The 23,572-nt window shown below is 39.2% G+C and overlaps 1 protein-coding gene across 9 annotated transcripts in view; it reads right to left on the reverse strand.

The window, feature by feature from the left end:
* fbrsl1 (fibrosin-like 1) overlaps positions 1 to 14,785 on the reverse strand; it is a 227,704-nt gene extending 212,919 nt beyond the window's left edge. For all 9 annotated transcript variants that reach the window (XM_085910590.1, XM_085910596.1, XM_085910595.1 and 6 more), the window contains exon 1: positions 13,687 to 14,785. In XM_085910590.1, the coding sequence (XP_085766716.1) occupies positions 13,687 to 13,974 (288 nt within the window). In that variant the 5' untranslated portion in view covers positions 13,975 to 14,785. The remainder of the gene's footprint in view (positions 1 to 13,686) is intronic.
* Positions 14,786 to 23,572: the final 8,787 nt, after the last annotated feature.

A 23,572-nucleotide genomic window follows, 5' to 3' on the forward strand; every position in this document is an offset into this window, starting at 1 on the left:
CCGTATGAAGTTAGATGACTAGCGCGTACGCTGGTGATTTGATGAATTTGCGTGACCAATTTAAAGGCGTTAGATAAATAATATGACTGTTTTATTATAGTTTTACGATCGCTAGGATTGCTTTTGATTCACACAGTCACTCACAGGTCAAAGAGCATGGCTGGACAGTAGTAGAATAAGTGGCGTCCATCCAATTCACAAAATGACTTACTCCATCCGCCTGATATTGTCATCTGCGTATTGCTTCTCTTTTAATAAAATGTTAAGAGACTTTGATGTGTGTGGAGAAATCACGGTGATGGACACCAAACAGACCTTTGGCTGTCAAACAACATGCTTGTTGTGACCCTTGACCCTTCGGCTGCCTAAAAACATACCTTTCTAAAAAAAAAAAATCTTTCTATACAACACGCTTTCAGGGTTCCCAGGATTCCCAAATTCTGGACCACAAAGTCCGTGTAAAATCGAGATTTAGGTGTACATTTTGTTTCATATAGTCACAACATACTTTGTTTTCATATTGTCATTGTTCCAAAGGTAAACTTACTTGTGGAAACACATTTCAGACCATAATTGCCTGTCGACGGTATGCACAATATACAAGAATGAATGAAACATGAGGATGCTGTTCAGCGCTCAATTTTTTTGCGAGCTAAAATATTATTCATAGCATCCAGGCAAAACATCCAGATATGTTATGTAGGTGACAAAGATTTTGATATTGAGCAGCACAGACATCTTGTTGTTATATTACATGTCATTATTCTAGTCGCAACTGCTGGTGTTTAAATGTGCTAAATAAAACTGACAAAGTAAATACTTTATTAATTTTGTAAGACAGGCGGGCGGGGTGGGTGGATGTACGGACAAATTAATAGGGTGAACCCTCATTGCCTGCACCTAAGTCGTGAACAAACTGTATTCAAATTGCTATACACTTTGCTGATATTTGCACCGTCGGCCAAAACGTTGACATTATATTTTTAGCATTGAAGCCGTATAATTTATACTTGGCATTTACATGATGTAGAATTGTTGAAAACATTGTCGTATTTATCAGCAATACAGTGTCATTTCATCACGAGGACCACTACTTTTTCTTCCTCCTAAAAAATGAGGGGCTAGTGTGCACCCAGTACATAAATATTAGACTGGAGCCCTGCACTACATCAATCAGGTAGTAAAGGCAATAGTCAGAATGGTTGGTCAAATTTGTTTGATTTCTGTGCAATCTACCAAAACCACTTTTGCGGTCAAGTGGTTGATTGTGATTGACATATTTGGTAGACCTAAACTACAACACGTTTTAACCAACCTTTTGACAGATATAGTGGCTTAGGAAAGCTTTCAGAGGTATATGACCCTGAGTTACATTTATGGGCTATAGAGCCAATAAAGGCAATGCCAAAGGCTATATAATGACTGTCAGCTACTAAAAAAGCTTGTTCTAACGGTCATAAAACATTTCATTTCATCAGTCAACACAAGAAAGGAAACTGACAGCTACAATACACGGCTGAGTCATGGTTATGTTCAAGGTTTTTTCACTTGACAGTTTTTCTTCTATTGTGAAAGTGCTTGTGCTTTTAACTGAATAGATGACGAGACACAATTGCATGGAATAATTATCAAAAATTAACCATGTTTCATGTAGTTTTGTTCAAAGAAAAACTAAAACACTATCATTGTCACAAATCTTTGACACGCCCATTTCACAGAATGATTAATGTAGTTGATATTTGTTTACCTTGCATTTGAAAGAAATAGGAAGTGATGCGTAGGCTAATGTGCTTGACCCATGAGGGACATTGCACAAATCGCACGCAAACATAAAAACATGGTCACTGATTCAGTGGAGCCTGCCAGCATGTGGAGCCGTTTTACACCATTGCATTATTGTGCAAATTGCAACGCCGGGGAAAGCAGTTCACAACACACACGCACACAAAACCTTGCCGTGTCTATGATGAGTCGGGAGAAGGAGGGAGTTCCTCCTTTTCCTCTGGATGTCTTGGCAGTCAGAGAGGGGAAATACAGTACGATTATCCAGGAGGGGAATTGTTTTATCAACTCCTGAAGCAAATGAATGAAAACAGGAGGAATTATGTACGCAGCATAAGCGTTCCTCTGCTGCCAGGAAGCAATTAAGTAGCAAGCTGGGATACTCTCCTCTTTGATTCACCATAACTAAAATGGTATTCTGGTTGCTGTCTATGTGCTCAAGAGATGTGCTCGACTCATAATGTGGTACTTGACAAAAGAGACCTGAGAAATATGACAGTGGTAACTATTTTAAGTTCAAAAACCCCAGACGTTGCACTGTATAATTTTACATTTCGTTAAATAGTGTGCCCCAAAGTTCAAATGGCATGGGACTTGAAGCGATGCCATGGGAATTGTGAATGTGCTGCAATAATTCTGGATTGTGATTTGAATGTTTTGAGTGGACATCACTAGCATCTTCAGTTATGGAGATGATCAAAAAAGCACATTTATCAAATAAATTTGCCTTTTTTAGAGTTGATCAATTTCCTCTCCCAGTGAAATCTCATAATTGTACTCACCTTTGAATAAAATAAGAAAATATGAAGGTTATTCATGAACAGACCAAATGCATCTGAAGTAATGTGAGTTAGGTTATCCGGCATGGTCCACCCCAAGGATAAAACTCACGCAACCGCTGTCCCATGGGTTGAGAGTCTATTACACTACTCGCTCAGCAAAGCTAATAGATGCAAAAAGATAGTAGCTTTATCAGAACTGGGCAAGGAGAAGGGTTAAGCAGAGTAAAAGTATCTATTGCTGATGGAAAATATTTTCTCTTGACTGACCTAAGCAAGAGACACTGGCAGCTCAGCTGTTTACCTTTCTACAAAGTACTTATTGAGCTGATTGTCTTGTAATGGATGTTTCAGACAATTATAAGTCTCATATGATGCGGCTATTGTGGGGCTTGAAAACAAAGTAGCTATTACGGGATTTTGAATGTCCAAATGTAAATACTAAGGGACAATTAGACATCCAATCAATGTCCTCCACCTGAACCTCTATAGAATCTTGCTTTGGCTCCAAGCTTGGCGTTAGTAAGCTTTTACTATTCTGATGGCACATTGAGCAGTTCAACACAACAATGTACAAAATATTAGTGCTTTTATTAACGTTTATGGCAAATGGCAGTGAAATAATCATTTTGCACATTCTGTTAATGTTACAGATTCCCACCACGAGTAAAAGCAGGCTGTTCTTACAGGTAAAAATAAACAATAGAATCAACTTCAGAAATGTCTTTCTAACTTTATTATATTCCAAAACCTAAAGCCAGAAAAGAAGAGTAAATAATATATTTCTACCAAGTCATAGAATCAAATCTCTTTAAAGCAATCTTATTTGAAGGCTTTCCTTGTTATTAACTCACTCAATTCCATAACCTGTGATCTGGTCACATTAATGAAGACCTGCAACACAAGTCATACAAATACCGACAGTGCCTTCAATATTAACTCACTCAATTCCATAACCTGTGATCTTGTCAAATTAATGAAGACCTGCAACACAAGTCATACCTACAGTGCATGTCGGTAATGCAGGGATTATTTAGTAGGTTTTGGAATTGGGATTGATAACAGTATCTTGGCACAGAATACTGTTTGTTCTCTGGCTGTTTTCTTTATTGACTCAGCGACCGGCCTTGTGTGTGTGTGCGTGTGTGCGCGTGTGCGCGTGTGCGTGTGTGTGTGTGTGTGTGTGTGTGTGTGTGTGTGTGTGTGTGTGTGTGTGTGTGTGTGTGTGTGTGTGTGTGTAATTTTGATCTCATTCCACAGCTTGGTTTAAATCCTGCTGGTGCCAGGATGTGTGCCCTCATTTCAGACACACTGACAAAGTGGCCGCTCTGAAATAAGCTGTGGCCTGTTTGCAGGAGGGAAGCAGATGTAGTTTACTCTCTTTGATATATGCATGAGCAACCAGCAGATTAAAAACAGTCATTGCTGACTGGAGAGGATAAGCAATGCAGTGAGTAAAAGGATTGACATTCCCAAAGAATGCATGATTTTACATGCTAGATTTAACCATGGATGACAGAGCTTGTCATGTCTTTGCAGATTTTATTGCAAAGGCTATTTTACATATATGTCACATCACGATATACTGTATAGTCCATTGTATTACTATCACACACTCCTGGTGAGCACACAGATGCTACATTGACTTTTAAAGACAATTGAATGATTCATGACTCACTATTAGAGCTGGCAAGCGCCCAAGCCTGTCAAAAACATATCATGTAAACACCTAACGCTTGAGTTACCTGCAGCATTTCAGAAAAATGCAATATTGAATATCATTTTAAAAGACTTTAAAAAAATAATTAAGCTGCTACAAATGTGTATTGCCACTATTTTTATCATGATTAAAAATAGTATTGACTTGTCAATTTAGTGTACCATGGCCTGAAACATTGTTTATTGTATAAGCACTTAATAACAAGGTGCTCCTCTTCCCACAACTGTACCACCCCTCTGGGTGCTGTGTAATAAGAAGATATTGGAAGATACGCCTTTAGCGGTTACACAGAGGTGTCAAATCATTAAGTTGCTACAACAGAATTTGCCTCCAACTTACAAGCACATTGGGAAAGGTAAAATGCAACATCTGACGCCTCTATTGTCAGTCCATCTGTCTTTTGTTTCTGTATGATGTCAATGTGAATTGAGATGTGAATAATTCTTCATTGCGTGACTGAAATTTCATTTGACATTGTCTTACTGGTCCAAAATCAATAAAGCATTACCCAAATGCTAAAATTTAAATAATAGGCAGTAGAGTAATAATTGACAGATAAAGAAATTTGAGTATTTTTTATTTGTGAACAAATATAAGGATGGCTATTAATTAGAATACACTTTATCAAACAAAAACACATTTTGAACCTTCTTTAAATAAAATAATTGAACCCAACACATTTGACATCTTTAAAAGGGTACTGAAAATGGTATATATTTATCCATTACTGTACAAAGGTACCGCAATGGATTGAATAGTAATACAGCTCCACTAAATCTAAACTAGTTTGAAAAAGTCAAAACTTCCAATCCAAAAAAATCTTGATTGGGACATCTCGAGTTATGAGGTTATAGTGGTTGTAAGGCAGATGTCAGACATGATCTGATATTGCCCTTTCCCAACATCCATTTAGTTTTGATGAGTAAAGCTAGGAATGGTGACAAAGCACTTCAATTCAGCAAGAAAAGTGAATGTGGCAGCTTCTCCTTGAGTTGTCAAGCAAATGTCATTGAGACAGCAAATGGAAGTGGCAATGGCAAAGGAAGAAAATCTGCATTGCATAACTACCCTCTGTGCTCCATTATCTTGGCCACAGTGTATTATACAGCTGCCAAAGCTGTCACGCAAAACACTGAAGCAATAATCCTTACTTGGCTATGATGGCGCATACACTCAGAAAGAGTGACAGACATCTCTTTAAATGTAATCACAACATCAATTAACTATGAGCTGTAATTAGCTACTGACTGACAAACTGGCATCGCTGCGAAGAGATAAAGATTCTGATTCCGACAGCTTTATTGATCCCTATGTAGGCAATTTGTTCGCAGCTTCCGGGTCCAAATGTACATTCAGCTTCAACAAACACTTAACAAAACAACTCGTAAAAATGTGACAAGGAGTGAAGTTGGTAGATACAATAGGAGACGGGAAATTGTGTTTGAAAAAAACAAGACGGTGTTGGTGGCAAGTGGTAGAAGAAAAAGGCAACAACTGTTAACACTAATTGTTTTAACAAGGAAGATGCTCAACTAAACCATGACTAAACCAGACAAGAGTCATGACTGTGTGAGTCATGCTAATAACATTGGAATAATTGTTAAAACAAGTGATAATGTCTAATAGAGGCTCATTTACAGCTTGTTACCAAATTGCAGGTGGGTTACATTTTGGTTTTCACACTGTGTATCTAGTTTTATTATTCTACCCTTTAGAAGTACAGTAAATCTAACGCATAACGTATCTTGAAATCTTGATTTTCTGTGAATTGCCTACACTGTTTGTACTATGTGTCCTCTTTGCATCCATTGCAGGCCTGGTCATCCTGGAAGAGGGATGCTCCCTCCCATCTGTGGTCTCTTCTCAAGGTTTCTCATTTCCCCTAGGTGGAGTTTAAGTTTTTCCTTGCCCTCATGGGAGTTGAAGATCAGGGGATGTTTGAGAATATTTGTCATTTTTCACATGTCCTGAGTGTTGTTAGTCACCGAAATGTTGAACAGAGGCTGTGATGTACCGAAGTCAAATTCCTTGGCGAATAAAAAAAACTCTTGAATCTTGAAAGATCAGATCTATTGTGACGGACAAAAAGGAAAATATATTGTTGCTCTTCTTTTGTAGGAATAGTGGAAAAAACGTTCTTCATTGATAAAAGTGGCTCGTTTTCAAAACTCTCAAAATTGACGCACACTTCAAAAGCACACACCACAATTAAACCAGTCGACAAATCTGCAAGGCTGGAAAAAGACGCTTGAAAGGACGCTAAATGTCAAAAAGGAACTTAAATAATTGTGAAGGTTAAACATCTCTTTTGCTATGTCAATGAAACCCTGCTGAATAGGAAACCAGACATTCCTTCATGAACAACATACAGAGTAGCCTTTCACATGAAGAATTATTTTCTACTACAAATTCTCCACTCACTTATCTGCTAGGTCATCATAAAGACTTAGAGGAATATAAAGTCAGTACATCAAAAAGCTGTAAATCACAACAGCTAAGCGACAAACGACGTAAAATAATATAAATTAATGCAATTAATCTACAGTTCTACAAATGAGCAGATGAAATGTCTATTGTCAAAATTCTTTAATACAATTTATCAAGCAGTTTAAGAGTTATAAAGAGAAAAAAAAGAGAGGCAAATCAGCAATGAACAATTACCAGGCAACCCTCAAACAGCGCAGCGCCAAAGCTGGGCTCGGAGAGAGCATCTTAATCACAGCGTAATTACATCCTGCCATTCACCGCAATGAAAACACAAGCAGGAAGATGTAAGGCAACCCGAGAGGACAAGAAGGAAATGGATATAAATATACATGCTTGCAACAAGCTGCCCACATGCTTTTATGTACCACTTAATAAGTGTCTGTTATGTTGTCGATTTTGTACTCTTTAGAAATTCCTCATATGCTAAGATGGCTGAAAACACAGTCTTATTTGGCGGGCTTGTAGTTCCCATGTAAATAAACCTCAAAATAGACAAATAGAATGGCTTAAAATATAACTCTTAAATATTTGTTCCACTGCCTTCTAAACAAACGCCACTACTTAGAAAAAAAAGTGAGAACTACCTACAAATAGATATAATTTATAAATAAATCCATATTGTATCAAGAAAAATATTAAATAGATTAGAACAAAATGTGGGTTATATTGCGTGATTAGATTTCCAAAGGACCAAGCAGTTTTTTTTTTTAACTTTACTTCTCAATGTTTCAATGTTTTTCTGTTCATGTGTTTATCTGTTTAGTCTGTTTATGTGGTAATTATTTGCTTCTGGATCTCATTAACTGTTGGGTTTGTAAATGCTTGGAGATGTTGTTTCCCCTTCTTGTGTGAAGCACATTGAGTTGCCTTGTGTATGAAATGTGATATACAAATTGAAAACACACACACAAATTAACATATTATGATATTATCAGCCTCTGGGCTCATCTTTTCACGTTGCCTATTTAATGTGCTTTCACCTTATGATTGATTTTCAAGTTTTGAAAGTTGTTTTTATGAAAGACTTCAATATGTATTTACTGGTTAACTTCCAGAGACACTCCAGGCTCTGTATTTATTGAAAAAAAAATATTGATTAATTAAACACATTAAAAAGTACCATAGTGACTTTTGGGTTTTGATTTTTTTTTTTTGCCAAGACATAACCATATGAGTTTGAGGGTACTCTTACATACTGTAATGACTGACCACAGTTTTGGAAACAATTAATATAAATGAATGCAATCACACTTCCTCTGAACTGCACACAGATGTAGTGCAAGTGGTTATGCATGTGATTAAACTCCTGTTGAGCATCTATAATGCACTGGAATCTTTGTGGTGTGTATTTAGGCCACCGTTTAATGGCTGAGCGCTGTTACACAAAAAAAAATCCTGTGTATATGATGGCGCATTTATCAGCAAGATTGTCGGACAGCTGGGGGACATCCCACTAGCACTTTCTACTTTCTGACCCAATGAAAAAGAGCATCTGGGGTGTGTGTGTGGGGGGGTGTTACCTGCTTAATTAAAGCCCAGTTGTTTATCAACGTTATCACCACTGGGAAAAGTGACAAGATCAAACAAGATTGGTGGCACTAATGTGCTGCCTGATCATGAACATCAACAGTGACTCACGAAGCTTCGAGTGTAAGTACAGTACACCATTTATCTGCACTGTAGTTCATGGAAGGTCATGGCATGTTTAAAAAGAACATCCTATTTAATCATTCAAGCCTAAGGAAGCACGCATCACGTTGGTAAACTCATTGTCTTGATTTATTTATTCAGTAAGCAGTCTGACCTCCTCTATGTTACTCAAGGTAGATCAGATAACACAAGCACAAATGCTATGCGATGCAGTGTTGAGAAAATTACAAAGAGTAATTATGTACCGTAGCACGTCCGCCTCACAGTTAGGAGGGTGCGGGTTCGATTCCACCTCCGGCCCTCCCTGTGTGGAGTTTGCATGTTCTCCCCGTGTCCGCGTGGGTTTTCTCCGGGCACTCCGGTTTCCTCCCACATCCCAAAACATGCTTGATAGGCCGATTGAGCACTCCAAATTGTCCCTAGGTGTGAGTGCGAGTGCGAATGGTTGTTCGTCTCTGTGTGCCCTGCGATTGGTTGGCAACCAGTTCAGGGTGTCCCCCGCCTACTGCCCAATGACGACTAGGATAGGCTCCAGCACGCCCGCGACCCCCGTGGGGACTAAGCGGTTCAGAAAATGAATGAATGAATGAATTATGTACCGTATTGTCTGTGAACGTCTGGCAACTGTTTGCCGAGCGTTTGCGACCTTGAACAAACCCAGACGAGAACGCAACATTTGCAAACACTCGCAAGTGTTGGTCATTCGATGTAATAGGCTTTTAAATACAATGGATTTGTAACGGAAACAGTATACACAAATATAAACAATTTCAATGCTGCTGTGGGTTTATGAGATTTTTGACACCAATTAAACTAATGTCATGTACTACTGAAAATTATATATGGATATGAAGAGTATAAATTAAAAGAGATTGTTTTATAAATTGTGAAATTTAATGTACCTCATTACGTTTCTATTTATTTCGGGACTTTTTTTACATGGCACGCCTATTCCACCACCCACTATTTGTCATAGTGCTTTGAATGAGTGGTCTCAAATTCATTATGTCCACCATATAATGACTACCAGTAATGTCTGGAATAAAATATTTAATAGTGGCAGTCCTAATTACATTCAAAGACAAACAATTATAACTACAATGCTGCTACCTTAATTTCGAGGACCAGATGGGAAACTATGGCTGCAGAAGGTGAAGCAGCAATTCACAGCTTTCCTCACCATTATTGTTAAGATCCCTGTGGGCAGAACACTTAATTTACCCATGATACTCTATAGAGTTGCATGGTGGCCAACAATGGATAATCTGTGTAAAACAGAACCTTAAGAATAAAAAGAGTAATCTCACCAAACTACTCTTATTGGAAGGATTTAAAAAAAAAAAAAAAAGCTTTATAAAAGGACAGGTTTTCGAGCAAAAAAAGAAATGACACTATAATAAAATGGTCTGCCTCACTCTCAAAAGCCTTACCTTAACACCACTACTCAAATGCAATTAAATAAACCTAACCCCTCATTAGAGTGGTTTTAACAACTCATTCTGCGGAACAAAAAAAAAACACACACAAGATAATCTACACTATAAATTTATGTTGAAAGCAGATGGACAGCGGGATTTGGGATTAACGAGAGGGGATTAGTGACTCCAACGTTACTCAGAGAGCAAACGGAGCAAATCAAAAATCTTTAATGCCGTGACATTATTTATCATCTACTCACTTGTTCAATACTCACAGCAAAGCAAAAGAAGCAGAGAGTAATTGTTTCAGAACATTGCTTTCGGGTGAAATTCATCTATCCATGGGAATTAACTGCACAGCATTTGGAAAACTTCCTCAGCACAGGTAATGGCACAATTATTTGAGATTGTTAAGAGGGAACACAGATTGAAACATCGCAGTCTCAAAGAGAGCAGATTTTTCAATTCAATTCAATGTCAAATCATGACAGTTGTTTTTGTATCATCATTTTTTCCAGGTTCAGAGACGGGAAATTCACAAAAATATAAACATGGACTTCATATCACATGTAGCCATGGCGGGAAATGGCTTTGTAGGCATGGCGGAAAATGGCTTTCAGATGTAATGAATTGGGATACAAGATCAAGCAAGGCAGGCCATGCTCGAGTCTAAGCCAACATCTAGTTTTTAAACAGCAAAGAGTGCAATAAGAAAGAGGAGAGGGGGCAAAGACATTACATTATTGAACATTTTGTAGCATCTGTGCCCGGCCGGGTCCCAGGCTAAAACAGGACAATGAGGTGATGATGGCCTTTACAAGAACATAAAACAGGTTTAATCTGAGGTACTTTAAAAAGCACCCATGGATGGCAAAAAGAGAATTTGAGGAACTATTAATGCCATGCCTCAATAAATGCTCCAGAATGTGTTACACTAACACAATCATGCTGGCAATCAATTACCTTGACTGGGTCAAAAGAAACCACACACGGTGCAAACTTTTCGGCAAATGATGCAATAGGTCATCACTATTCCAAGGTAAAATGCCGCAAGTGGCAGCCTTCTCATAACTGACGAGCAATTAGCACAGGTAGCGTAGGTCACGCACTCATTTATGAAGGTCAAAGCGAACTCAACATACATTTAATGATCAACACACATGATCAACACACATTTAATGTGCATTTGCTAACAATACTGCTGTTTATAGCTGTAAACAAATAATGATTGCTGTTTATTAAAGCATAGATATTATAAGTTATTTCAGAGGAAATCAGGAAAAAGCAAAAATCACAGCTCCGAGTCCACTTACATCGTTTTATAAACCAGAGCTGTTCGTATGAAAATCAGAACAATTACCCACAAGTAGTCAGCCATATCTTGCTTCATTTACTTAGCCTTGAAATGAAAGCTTGTTTGGAGAGTGCACTGATTTCTGTTCTCATTCAATATGCATTAGGCAGTTCAGTGAGAATAAATTATCCGACCGTTATTTCCCAGGAATCTTGGAAGAATAATAATAGTACAGCCAAAATAATACATAGTTAGATTTAAGACAAGCTCAACTCGAATGGCAAATGTGAATATAAAACCGCACCACGCAAGAGAATCGCAGAAATCAATCGCATAGAGCAGAGGAGAAGCCAGTAAAAAGCACTTAGCTGCTCTGACATCCTCAAAGAAGTACACAGCAGCTGTGAGAAGCTCAAGAGGGCAGAAATAATCACAGATATAGCACACGAGGGAATCTTCACACATCTTCATAAACATGTCACAATGTAAGCACGGCTATGACATGCGTGACACTAAATAGTAAGCTCATCCTTCTTAATGGTAATCTCACGCTCAGATTTAATGAGGTGTAATATATTTGATCTAGAGTAGATGCTTTCTTCCAGGATTTCAAAAGTGCCTCAGTAGTTGTTGGTGGTTAGAGTTCAAGCACCTTCACTTCACTCCCTTTATGCCACTCCAAGCATACTGGAATGGTTAAGTTAAATGGAAAATCAATCGAATTACCCGTGACCTGAGCAGGTTAAACTTGTTAACAGATGGTCAGCTGATGATTATCATCAGGTAAATTCTACTGAACTGTTTTTTTTCAGGTGGTGCACTCCTGTCTGATATTCCATGAGCTTATTCTGCAGCAACCCTGTGATTAACCATATCAAACTAAGTGGGAGTAAAGAGACATGACTGATTAATTATTTTGCTGAGCCTTCATGGGTGGCAGTTGCTGGAATTAGGTGCCTTGTGGTATCATCATTGGTCTTGTAAATTAGGTCATCATCTTAAAATATAGACCTCTGAGGACATGCTGTCTTTATTAAAGATTCTTCCCCAAAAAAACCTCTCAGCTCAAATGAGGCAACCCTTAATGCCATGGAAAATCAAAACAGGCACACATCAGCCTTGTCGGGAAGACTGATATCCTACTGGGACTAAAGATTTATTTTTCATTTGCCACTTAATGAGATAATAACAGAATGTCACAAGAGAATGTCTGTTATTCCTGAAAGCATTTTGCTAACATTTAAAAACACAAAGAAGTAATGGCAGAAGCAGTTATCAGTAACCTGCCCATCAGCCTGTCACAACTAACTGTTGCAAAAGGGTGTTCATCACCAAGCAAAATGTCAGGAATGCATTTCCAGCTCTGAGTGAATGAGGATACAATACCATCCAAGCCATTTGAGAAGCGACAGCACTTGTTTGTTTTCCTTAATGGCCCGTGTACTGCCAGTACAAAACGTCTCATTCACAAGGCAGCAAACTTGTAAAATTCACTGCCAAACTCAACTACCATTCACACTGATACATAAAAACTGAACTGCAGGGTGCACTGGAAGTCACTTTATACTTTTATTCAAAGACATATTTCAAGACTAACGGTAAGCACATAGTCATTGTCAATCAAAACATGTCTAACAATAAAAATACACCATAAATGACTTTCTGAGAGAGAATATTGTACTTTGAACAAAACCAAAGACAAGTGTGACATAAGGATGGATAGGGGGAAAATACAATTTGATCCAAAATAGGCCAATAAATTTGAAGTGGAATCTCTCTAGATCAGCGGTGTCCAAAGTCCAGCCCAGGGACCATTTGCAGCCAACTGCCCATTTTTGTTGGATGGAGATATATATATATAAATATATAAAAAACAACTTTCAAGTCAAACGCTTTCCTTGATTATCCATTGATTGACAACCGAGTGATATATATATATATATATATATGTGTGTGTGTTATAATATTTTCTATATATATTTATTTAAAATTATTTATTTATTTTATATATATTTATTTAAAATACATTTACATAGACATTTTCGTTAGGTGGTATGTAGTGTGATTATTCTCAAAAAAAGATTTATGGATGTTTTAGTGTATTTGATGACATACATATATATATATATATATATATATATATATATATATATATATATATATATATATAAAACTCACCCAAGCACGCCAAAAACTTGAAAACTTCAAGAGCCTGAATTCGAACACAACCTCAGAATTGTGAGAAACATTGTTCACCGTGCTACTCCACACAACTTTTGCACATTAACTTAATTAAGATATGACACTAACCCTAATAATAACCTTTGCATTTTCACTGATAGCAAGTAGACTATATAGGGGGGGATTTTAGAATGCTTTTAGTGTTGCACATCACAAGATGAAGTGACAATATTTTCTTTGCATTTTCCTAAGGCTCTCTGTGGAAAAGGTTTGGCCTTCCCTGGTCTTGCAAGATAATGCTTAAGTGTACCTCCCAAAGGAGAAATGTACTTTTTTTGTGAGCTGACAGGAGGTAATAATGTGCTTCCTGCTTACCTCCAGACTGTCCAGACTGATGAAACTGGCGATAGCAAATCCATCAATGATATCTTCTTCCTGTGAGCTGGACTCCCGTCTCTTCCGCCGGGGAGTGCGCGGTGATCTGGTGGACGCTGCGGGGTGCGACGCCCTTTTAGCGTCCCTACTCGGACTGTGTTCCTCCCTGTCAGAGTACGTGGAGTTGGGATCGGGGCTGCGGGGGTCTTTGCTCCCTGTCTCTCGCAACCTTCTCACCGTTTCCCTCTTGGGTCGGCATCTCCGACCCTTCTTCAATTTCCCATCCATGTTAAGAGGAGGGAAAGGGGGGCGGAGGAAAAGGGGGCGGGGGGGGGGGGGGGTCTTGGAGTGTCAAAAGCAATGCAAACAGAACTCCACGGGAGACGCTGTCTGTGTGCGCCGTGGAATCACAAACAAAACACAGTGAACGATCCTTGGCTACGCTGCAACGACTACAAATGATCGTGTGTGTAACTCAAGCCTTGGACGCTCAATGACCTTGGGTAAAAAACCTCGGCGATCTCCATTACGACAAGCAAACGCGCAAGTATAAACATAAGCGTGAGGAGGGGAAGGCAAAAAGCCACACGCTTTTGGTCCCGAATCTGCACCGTGTCGAGGCGCTATCTGCAAAAGCAGGTGCAAAATGGCAGATACAGTTCAAAATCCACGAATTAGACTCGCTTTGTAACTTTTGTTGCATCGGAACATTGACAGAGCGCCAACGCCGAACCTCGCTGCAGGGCGCAAACAGTGCAGAGAAATCATGTCTCTGGCCGTTGTTGTTTCCCCACCTCCCCGATTCATGATCCAATGTCAAAAAGAGATCGGGGTACTATCCGGTTGAGACCAAACGCCTGGTGGTCAACCCGAGGGCTGATGTGGTCCTTCAATAATCCCCGCGTGTTGAGTTGGAAGATATTATTCCTCGCTGTACTTCAAGTGTTGCGTGATACTTGTGCGCAATATAGCCTAACCGATCCGAAGCGTCCGAATCAGATAGCGGTCCAGTGTGAAATCAAACTCCATACGGCAGAGTAGCGGTCCGTTCCAGCTCGGATAATGTTGGCTTCCCCCACAAATCCACTCCAGTCCGTCCCTTGGTTGCTCAGTGGCTCACGTTGCTCTCTATTCGCATAATAAGCGTTTGATAAGAGTCCTTAAAGCGACAGGAGTGATTAAAATCTCTCTCGCTCGCTCGCTCTCTCTCTCTCTCTCTCTCTCTCTCGCTCTCTCTCTCTCTCTCTCTCGCCTCCCATTGCATCCTTTCATCCAAAATGAAGAGACAGTCAAGCTGAACAGAAACCAGCCACATAACCGACGTAATTCCACCACTGATGTAATTAAAAACAACATAATGGAGAACTCTCGCCCCTGCGTTATCACATGACACTATTTTAAACTGTCAGAAGTGGTGGCACGTCTGCTATTTCTTCCTGTGCTGTACACACATGCACGCACCTATCAGGTATTGACAAGCACTTTTTAATGGTTGGTTATTATCCTATCCTCGTAGCTGGTTCCCCAGCCGAAAACGAAAAGTGGCATTTTATTGTCTGTTTTTTCTGGAGGAAAAAAAAGTCAACCTGATACTCTCTCCTCCCATGTGAATAAGATTTATTTAGCTCTTGGGGGAAGGGGACAGTGTCAGGGCACAGTTCTGCAGTGTTAAGTCACTAATGCAAAAGTTTAGTTACCTTTGAGATCCATCCATTCATTATCCACATCGCTTGTCCCCACGGGGGTCACAGGCGTGCTGGAGCCTATCCCAGCAGTCATCGGGCATATTGTAAATTAATACCATCAAACATTTTGCTGACCTGTATAACATGTTTATCAAAATTTAAGTGATGTGAATTTTTTTTTAAATGTAGTGTAGTGCACAAATGTTGGGCTAAGGCAAGTTTTATGTGTCGATAACTGAATGATTGATTTAGTTCTGTTCCATTTTATGTAATAATAAAAGATTTTTTGAAGGGGAGCGGGAAATGGGGCTTAAGTCGGGTGCAATCGACTCATGCAAACTAGTATGAGTGCATTTCCTGTACAGAATTACTTCATGCTCTTATTCGTCCCTAGTTCTCTTTACCTCATCCGGGAGCATGAAGCGATAAATGTGGGAAGTCCATCCATCCATCCTTCCATCCATCCATCCATCCATCCATCCATCCATCCATCCATCCATCCATCCATCCATCCATCCATCCATCCATCCATCCATCCATCCATCAATCCATCCATCCACCCGTCCGTCCGTCCATCCATCCGTCCATCCGTCCTCACTAGGGTTGCAGGTGTGCTGGAGCTTATCCCATTGGATTTTGCGTGAAAGAAGTGTACACCCCTAATTTAATTAGGTGGTTGCCATCCAATCACAGGGCACAAATAGCCCAAAAAGTATTCAAACTGACACTTGAGCTTATCCCATTTGATTTTGGGTGAAATAAGTGTATACCCCTAATTTAATTAAGTGGTTGCCATCCAATCACAGGGCACAAATAGACAAAAAAGTATTCAAACTGACACAGGTATTATTTTTTATTTTTTTTATACACACCCACTAATTAACTGATCAATTAGTGAGCATAGGTGAGGCTGTAAACCACGGGTGACTTGATTGACAAGGCGACAAAACCTTTGTCTTGCCAAATTCTGACTCTTCTGTTTTCATTAAATGATCAATATTTCTGCAGTGAAGCAAATTTATTTTCATACATTACACCTCATTTGGGAGAGTTTCAGCTTCCATGAGTCATTTCTAAAAGCAATGGATGCATTTAAAGTAAGGATATATCTAAGCTTTTGTTTCGAGCAACAGACCTTTTGTCAAGTCAAAGTCAAAGTCTGCTTTATTGTCAATTTCTTCACATGTCAAGACACGGGACTGTTTAAGGATATGCTTGATCAGGAAATAACATTATAATACCACTTTGTTTTTATAAAGCTCCTTCTTTATATTTTCAAACGATCACTTCTACTACACTCTTGAGAAATCATTGGTGAGCTTTTTTTTTAATTATTATTTTTTTAAACAAGCTACTCATGTGGTCCTTGGGGGACCACATTGGAGACTCCTGCACCAGCATCCGACTTATTTTCAGCAAGAATACCTCTAGCTTCAAATAAGGTTCATGTTTACATTTGAGTGCAAAAAAGTAACCGTTTCACAACAAACTGTCATCTGTATTGTTTCAAACGGGAAAATGTCAGTTTACAAAAGCTCCATGTCTAACTTGAGGCACTCAAATGTCTATGCTACAGAGTTTTTCACAATCCAAAGTCAAAGTCTGCTTTATTGTCAATTTCCTCCAAGCAAAAAAAAATAAAAAATTCGCATTTTTGTCCGATCGTGCAACTGCAGGGCGCTGGTCGCATTATTGTGACAGAGCTGCAGATGAAATTTAGAAAATATTTGTAATGTACTTTCCAAAATTCAAGAGGACCTCAGTGCGCAGGAAGTTTAATTTTGTCTGATTGCGCAACTGCAGCGTACCGCCGAAAGTGCAACCATAGCACGTCACCGAACGCGCAACTGCACCGTATTGCATCTGTATTATTGTGACAGAGCCGTCGCTGAAATTTAAAAAATATTTTTAAAGTCCTGATGTACTTTCCAAAATAGAAGTGGACCTCAGTGCACAGGAAGCTTAATTTTGTCCAATCGCGCAACTGCAGCGCAGCGCCGAACGCGGAACCGTAGCGCGCCGCGGACCGCGCAACTGCACCGCGCTGGTCACATTGTGACAGAGCGGTCGCTAAAATTTAGAAAATATTTTTAAAGTCCTAATTGACTTTCCAAAATTTAAGTGGACCTCAGTGCAGGGAGCTTAATTTGGTCCGATTGCGCAACCGCAGCGGGCCGGCCGGGCGCTCACTGTCGCATTGTTTTGGGAGCGTCTTTGTGTTTTAGGATGGCTTTACTGCTCCCACTTGCATCATTTGGAGGCGTGATTAGAGTTGATGCAATCCTCAGAGTAATGAGAATGTAATAACGAACGGAGTCAGTTGGCATGCGGGTCCTCACGGCTCATCTCGCGAGGTTCGACAACCGAATTTCGTCCCACATCCAAAGCAAAAAAATCTTGAATATTTTGTTCGAATACCGAATCGTTCGAGAACTGGGACGTTCGAAAACCGAGGTTTCACTGTATTGGTCCACGGACAAACAAAACATTAAAGTAAACAACACAAAAAGTAAAAACAACAAGGCACATACAATGAATAAATAAGAGCAATGAATAATAAATAAATAAATAAATAAATAAATAAATAAATAAATAAATAAATAAGAGGAGCAAAAATGAAGCAAGTGTGCATATGGCAGACAGAATATTTTTCGGTCTGATTAAAAATCAACATCTGAAGGTACTTACCGGTTAGTACTTGAAGTTTTTTTTCACAGAATACGTATTTAATCTTACTCAAGAGGAATACTTTTGCTTGAGTTCGATTATTCTAAAATAACAGTCCTCTCGAGTTCAATTTGTTGCTACTCTTCCCACCTCTGCTTCTGAGTCATCATTAGTTGTGTGACTAGTGTGAGTTGTGAATCGTAAAGCGTTCACATCAAAAGCTTTCACTGTTAATCATCTCATTAAAAGAGTTGCAAGCAACAGGAAATAGATTGTTTTCAGTGAATTTAATTATTATTTGATCATCACAGTACTACAAGGAGAGAAGCAAAGACATATTTAGGCAGTTAGTATGCTGATTCCTGGGAGAGAACTTTCTTTTATGCCTTGAATCTTCTGTGAAACAGGAGCGAATCGCATCAAGATGCAAAACGAAAGTACTTTTATGCTAATACAGAGCGCTGTGGGGTAAATCATCTCGAGCACTGTAGGTGATTAAACTGGATTTGACAGTTAGTGAGTGAGTATGATGAAGAGGTTCTGATACACCGCTGAGTCGGGTCGCAGAGTGCACATCTCCAAATGCCAGTCTGCTGGCTTCTGTTCAAGATCTGCCATATTTATCAAAAATACCCACACACGCTGTAATCCTCCATGATGTTACTTTAAAGGACAATAGCTACATGAATAGTGCATCAATCTTTTGGCAGATGGACTTCAAGAGAAACAGATACGAGATCATTCTCATGTTAAGCGAACCTCTGTAACCACCGCGACTAAAACCCTTCCCTGAACAGCTTTGTAAAAACTAATTCAGTAAGGAGATTAAAAAAAAACAAAAAAAACAGGGGAACAGGTATGGAGAGCAAGCCATGGTGGAGAGGAAAGAGATTACCTCGGTTTTCTTCAATGCTACTATTTGCTTTGAGCTTAATCCATAGCTAGAGACTCAGAGCTCCGCACATTGCAGCCATTCAAACACTAGTCTCTTTCAAAAGCTTAGTCTCAGCCGGGCTGCAAACTGAGAAGAGGAAGCCTGTCATGCTCGTGCTGTATGATATTCGCGTACAAGAACAGCTTTTCATTGCTTCTCCCTCCGTGGTATGGGTTGTTCCCATGCTCACAGTATTTAATGCAAAAACAGTTAGCATACAAAAGGTAGTTGCAAAAATACAGCATAACGTGTTGATTATGGACTGAGTGGCGGAAATCTGAAGCTGATGAGAAAATTGTTTCAAGTACACACCAAACTATAAAAACCAGGCTTTTAAAAACTGCACACAATTCGTCAAGAAATTACAAATATGCCTAACCAAGTCATTGTTGACATAAATCATTTAGTTGGATAACATATACTGCAATTTGTCCACACCCGGAATGTAACAGATCAAGGCCAAAAATCCATGTTTCATTTCAAGTATTGTGTAAAATTGTGGATTTTGGTCGAGTGAGTTTAAGGATCGTCTGCCAACTACAGCATGGCTACGGGAAATAAATGATGAGGTTCGTCAACCAAAAATCTTCCGCAAGACTATAAAAAAATTGCAGTTTAGAAAAACATGACCGCACATTAACTCTGCAAGGCTGCATTAAAGTCAAATGTTCCACACCAGATTACATACCCAAAAATTGTCACTGTTTTTGGCCTATTGAGGCCTGGTTGAAAAAAAAAAAATGCTCTTCCATTGGATGGCAAAGGAACAATACACTTATGTTTCTATCCATTGTCATTCAGACAATAACGTGTCTTTCTGCAAATTTATGTAGCAGCCTCATGTAAAAAAAAAAAAAAGAAATCCCAGATTTCACACCAAGTCACTTTGTGAGTAAATTGAGATGAGATTGTCATTACCTGAATCAGAATCGTCTTTATTGGCCAATTATATTAAACACGCAAGGAATGTATCTCTGGTAGTTGAATCTATGGTAATACAACAGCAAACAGACCACTAGATGAAAAAGATACTTTTACATAATTAGAGTCAGCGAGCAATGTAAGGGGACCAGTTGAACGGTAATGCTAATACAATTGTGTAAATAATGCAGATCATTGTCCAGTGGTGTGGTCATACTAATAATATCACACCAGAGATGTGCATAATGGGCAAAAATGGGGAAACTCATAAGAGAATTCTAAGTCTGTTGTTTAAAAAGTTAATGGCAAAAGAGAAGAAGCTTTTGGAATGTCTGCTGTTTTTAGTTTGCATTGTTCAATGGCACCTATCTGGGGGGAAGAAACTGGACAATGTAGTGACCAGGATGTGACGGTTCCAATATAATTTTGATAGCCGTTGTCATAGTTCTTACAGAGTGCAAGTTTTCGAGAGTAGGAGGGTCGGGGATGCCAATTATCATCTCGGCAGTCCTGACTGTCCTTTGCGGTTGGATTTCAAGTTGAAGTACTTTTATGACATGTTTGATGGTGTGCTGTAAGATTTTACCCCTGAAAAATGGGTGCCTTGGCTCGATAAAGGCGAGGAAACACTGGAATAGTGGATGGACATTATCATATATTTTTTCTGCACCTAATTGCACGGCTTAGTGCCTCGGTTGTGTGTCTGTGTGTGTTAACTTCACAACTACAGCAATAAATGCAATTCCATTGGTTTTTTTTCACCACATTTTAGTTTTCGCAATGCAGTTGGACACCAGATTCTGTTGTTGTCCATTTATTGACTAACCACTTTTGAAGGCGTGGTTGACTCATTGGAGACCCGCTTACTGCATCTTGTGCAGAAAAGCTTTGTTTGTGTTTGTTTGAAATCACCTGTTGCTGTAAATTCACACTTCAAGTAGGTCTTTGATTATTGTGTGTGAAATGCACCTTTCTTTTTGTTCTTGGCCATAGGCTCCTGTGTTAAATCCTCACTGGACCTTTCCACAATTGCAAAGAAACTTCCCAAATATGTCTGTTTATTTTACACATTTTGCTAGCTTGTGGATTTACTATTACGCAACTTAACATATGGTTAATGGTAAATGGACTGCACTTTATCTACACCGTATGCCCAAAGCGCTTTACTCACATTCACACAGACATTCATACACCAAAGGGAGGCTGCTGCCGTGCAAGGCACGGCCATGCCCACTGGGAGTAAATTAGGGATGAGTATCTTGCTCAAGGACACTTCGACAAGGTCACCAGGGTTGAGGATCGAACCCACAACCTTAGAGCCACCCCATATTTCAAGAATTACAGACGGATGTACGGGAGAGAATCCAATCACTTTTCAAAATGAAATATTTTTCAGTGTCAGATAATAAATAAAGTGCAAGTACTGCAATTTATTTTCTTTCATTCGTAGTAGTAGAATTAGCCTCACTGCTCCAATGGTTTAAGAGTGTTACTTTGAGCATTTGGGATTGCCTTCATTATTCTGAATACACACATCTCAGTGCTGTGTTAGATTTAAGCACCCAAAAAAAAAAAAAAACCTCGAGTATAGCTCAACATAGGCTATCTCAGTTTGTTGAACTAGCTGTCATTGAAGAATTACTATGAGGGGGAAAGAAAATAAGTGTATGGCTTAATGCCTATAGGGCTGTTGGCTGTCTCCTTGACACATCATGGAGTAATTCACTTGTATGGTAGCAATTTATGGAGAGACCCAACAAGAAACCTGCCCGGGGGGCCTCAAACAACAAGTGCTCTCCCGAGAAACTGCAGCAAGCCATACATTTGGCCTGGTCTGGACACTGCAAACCACAGCATGAAAAATTAACCTGCTCAGTCCACAGACCCGGCCTTACATATCCTACCGACCTGACAACCTTCTGTAACACTCTGTTCTCTCCTGCTTTCTCCTTTTATCAGGCTTTCTTGCTTTTTTTTCAATCTCGTGTTCTTACAGTCAACACACTATCAGCCTGTCCAGTGTTATGTTGACTTTTTTTGTCTGTGCTTCAGATCTTTGATTCAAAACCAACAGCAGTTTGTTAAATGTTGAATGCTGGCAGTCATTTACAGATGGGCTGACTGACGATGAGCTGATCATATATTTTGTGTGTAACAGAGCAAATCCATTCTCACTCAGAGATGCTCTGCCAGTGGTTGGTACTCTTGAAGTCAACATGATTAATAGTTATTTATTAGGCTATATACGACAGTCATTTATCTTCTGTACACTCAAACCACTTCTTAACAAAGATGCATGTGATGGCTAAGTACAGACCAATATCCAACCTTCCATTTCTGTCCAAGAGTGTAAAAAATAGTTAGCAAACAGTTAAATGACTTTCTACAAAGGAAATAATTGATTTGAAGACTTTCAGTCACCAGTTTAGGGTGTACCCAGCCTACCGCCCAATGACTGCTGGGGGAGGCTCCAGCACACCCGCAACCCCCGTGAGGATAAGAGGTTCAGATAATAGATGGTTTGAATTTCAGTCATTGTTATGTTTTTTTGTGGGTGTGCTACTAAATCAGTGATTCTCAACTTTTGTCACTTTGGGACCCATGACATTTCATACGAATCCTCTGAAAATGCAAATACGGCGTCTCAGATTTCTAAACACTGTTTAAAACAAGGCACACCTGAACGACATGAATAGTCGAAGGTGATTAGTCGAAACAAGAAGCTGGACCGAGAAGAACTGTTGTCAGTTGACAGGAGAGGAACACGGGAAAAACATGAATCCAAATTGAATCCAATCAAAACAAAATCAACCAAAACAAAGATCATTACACGTTCTTGCCATTAAATTGTATCTATTGGTAATAAAGAATTTATATGTGTAGATGTCAGCCATGGCATTCCGCAGGGATTCATACATGGACCACTACGATTCAGACTAAAAATGCTTCCTTGAGAACGTATTACGTATTAGAAAGCACTTTGTTACCTTTTGATTTTTCACAGACATCAACAATGAAACTGAATTAACACTCTCAGCTACCCAAGTTCCAGGTGTATTTCAAAGACACCAGGAACTGGACAACTGCTAATATATCTTAGAACTAAACCAAGCTCAACTTGAAATCACAGTCCTTGACTCACAGCAACTCAGAGGCAAGCTCTCTAATGATATAATTGGTCTAGATTGTTTTGTAATAATCCCCAGGAGCTCCGTAAGGAATCTTGGCTCAGCATACAGCAATTTAAAAAAAAGAAAAAGTTATTTCCTCTCACTGGCTGATGCTTAAAAACTATTTTCATACATTTGTGACCCTGCTGTGCTGATTTATTGCAACTCTTTGCTAATAACTTGTCTAACTTGTAAGTCTGTAAAGACCTTCCAGCTGATCCAAAACGCTGCTGCAAGAGTCCTAAACTAAATCATGAGGAGGGATGATATTACTCCTCTTCTAGTGTCTCTGCACTGACCTCATATAAAATTTAGAATTTACATAAAAAGCACGACATACACAAGCACCATTGTACCTTCAAGAGCTCATGGTGCCTTATCAACCTAGTAGAATGCCACAGTTCAAAAGCTTACAATTAAATGTCCAAATTGTTGTTGTTTTTTTTGGTCAAGATTGAGAGGTAAAGCATTTAGCTATCAGGCTCTTCTCTAAGGACCCATCTTTCTGA

This window comes from Syngnathus leptorhynchus, chromosome 4 (assembly GCF_054491065.1).
Source record: "Syngnathus leptorhynchus isolate UIUO chromosome 4, UIUO_Slep, whole genome shotgun sequence".
Lineage (NCBI taxonomy): Eukaryota > Metazoa > Chordata > Actinopteri > Syngnathiformes > Syngnathidae > Syngnathus > Syngnathus leptorhynchus.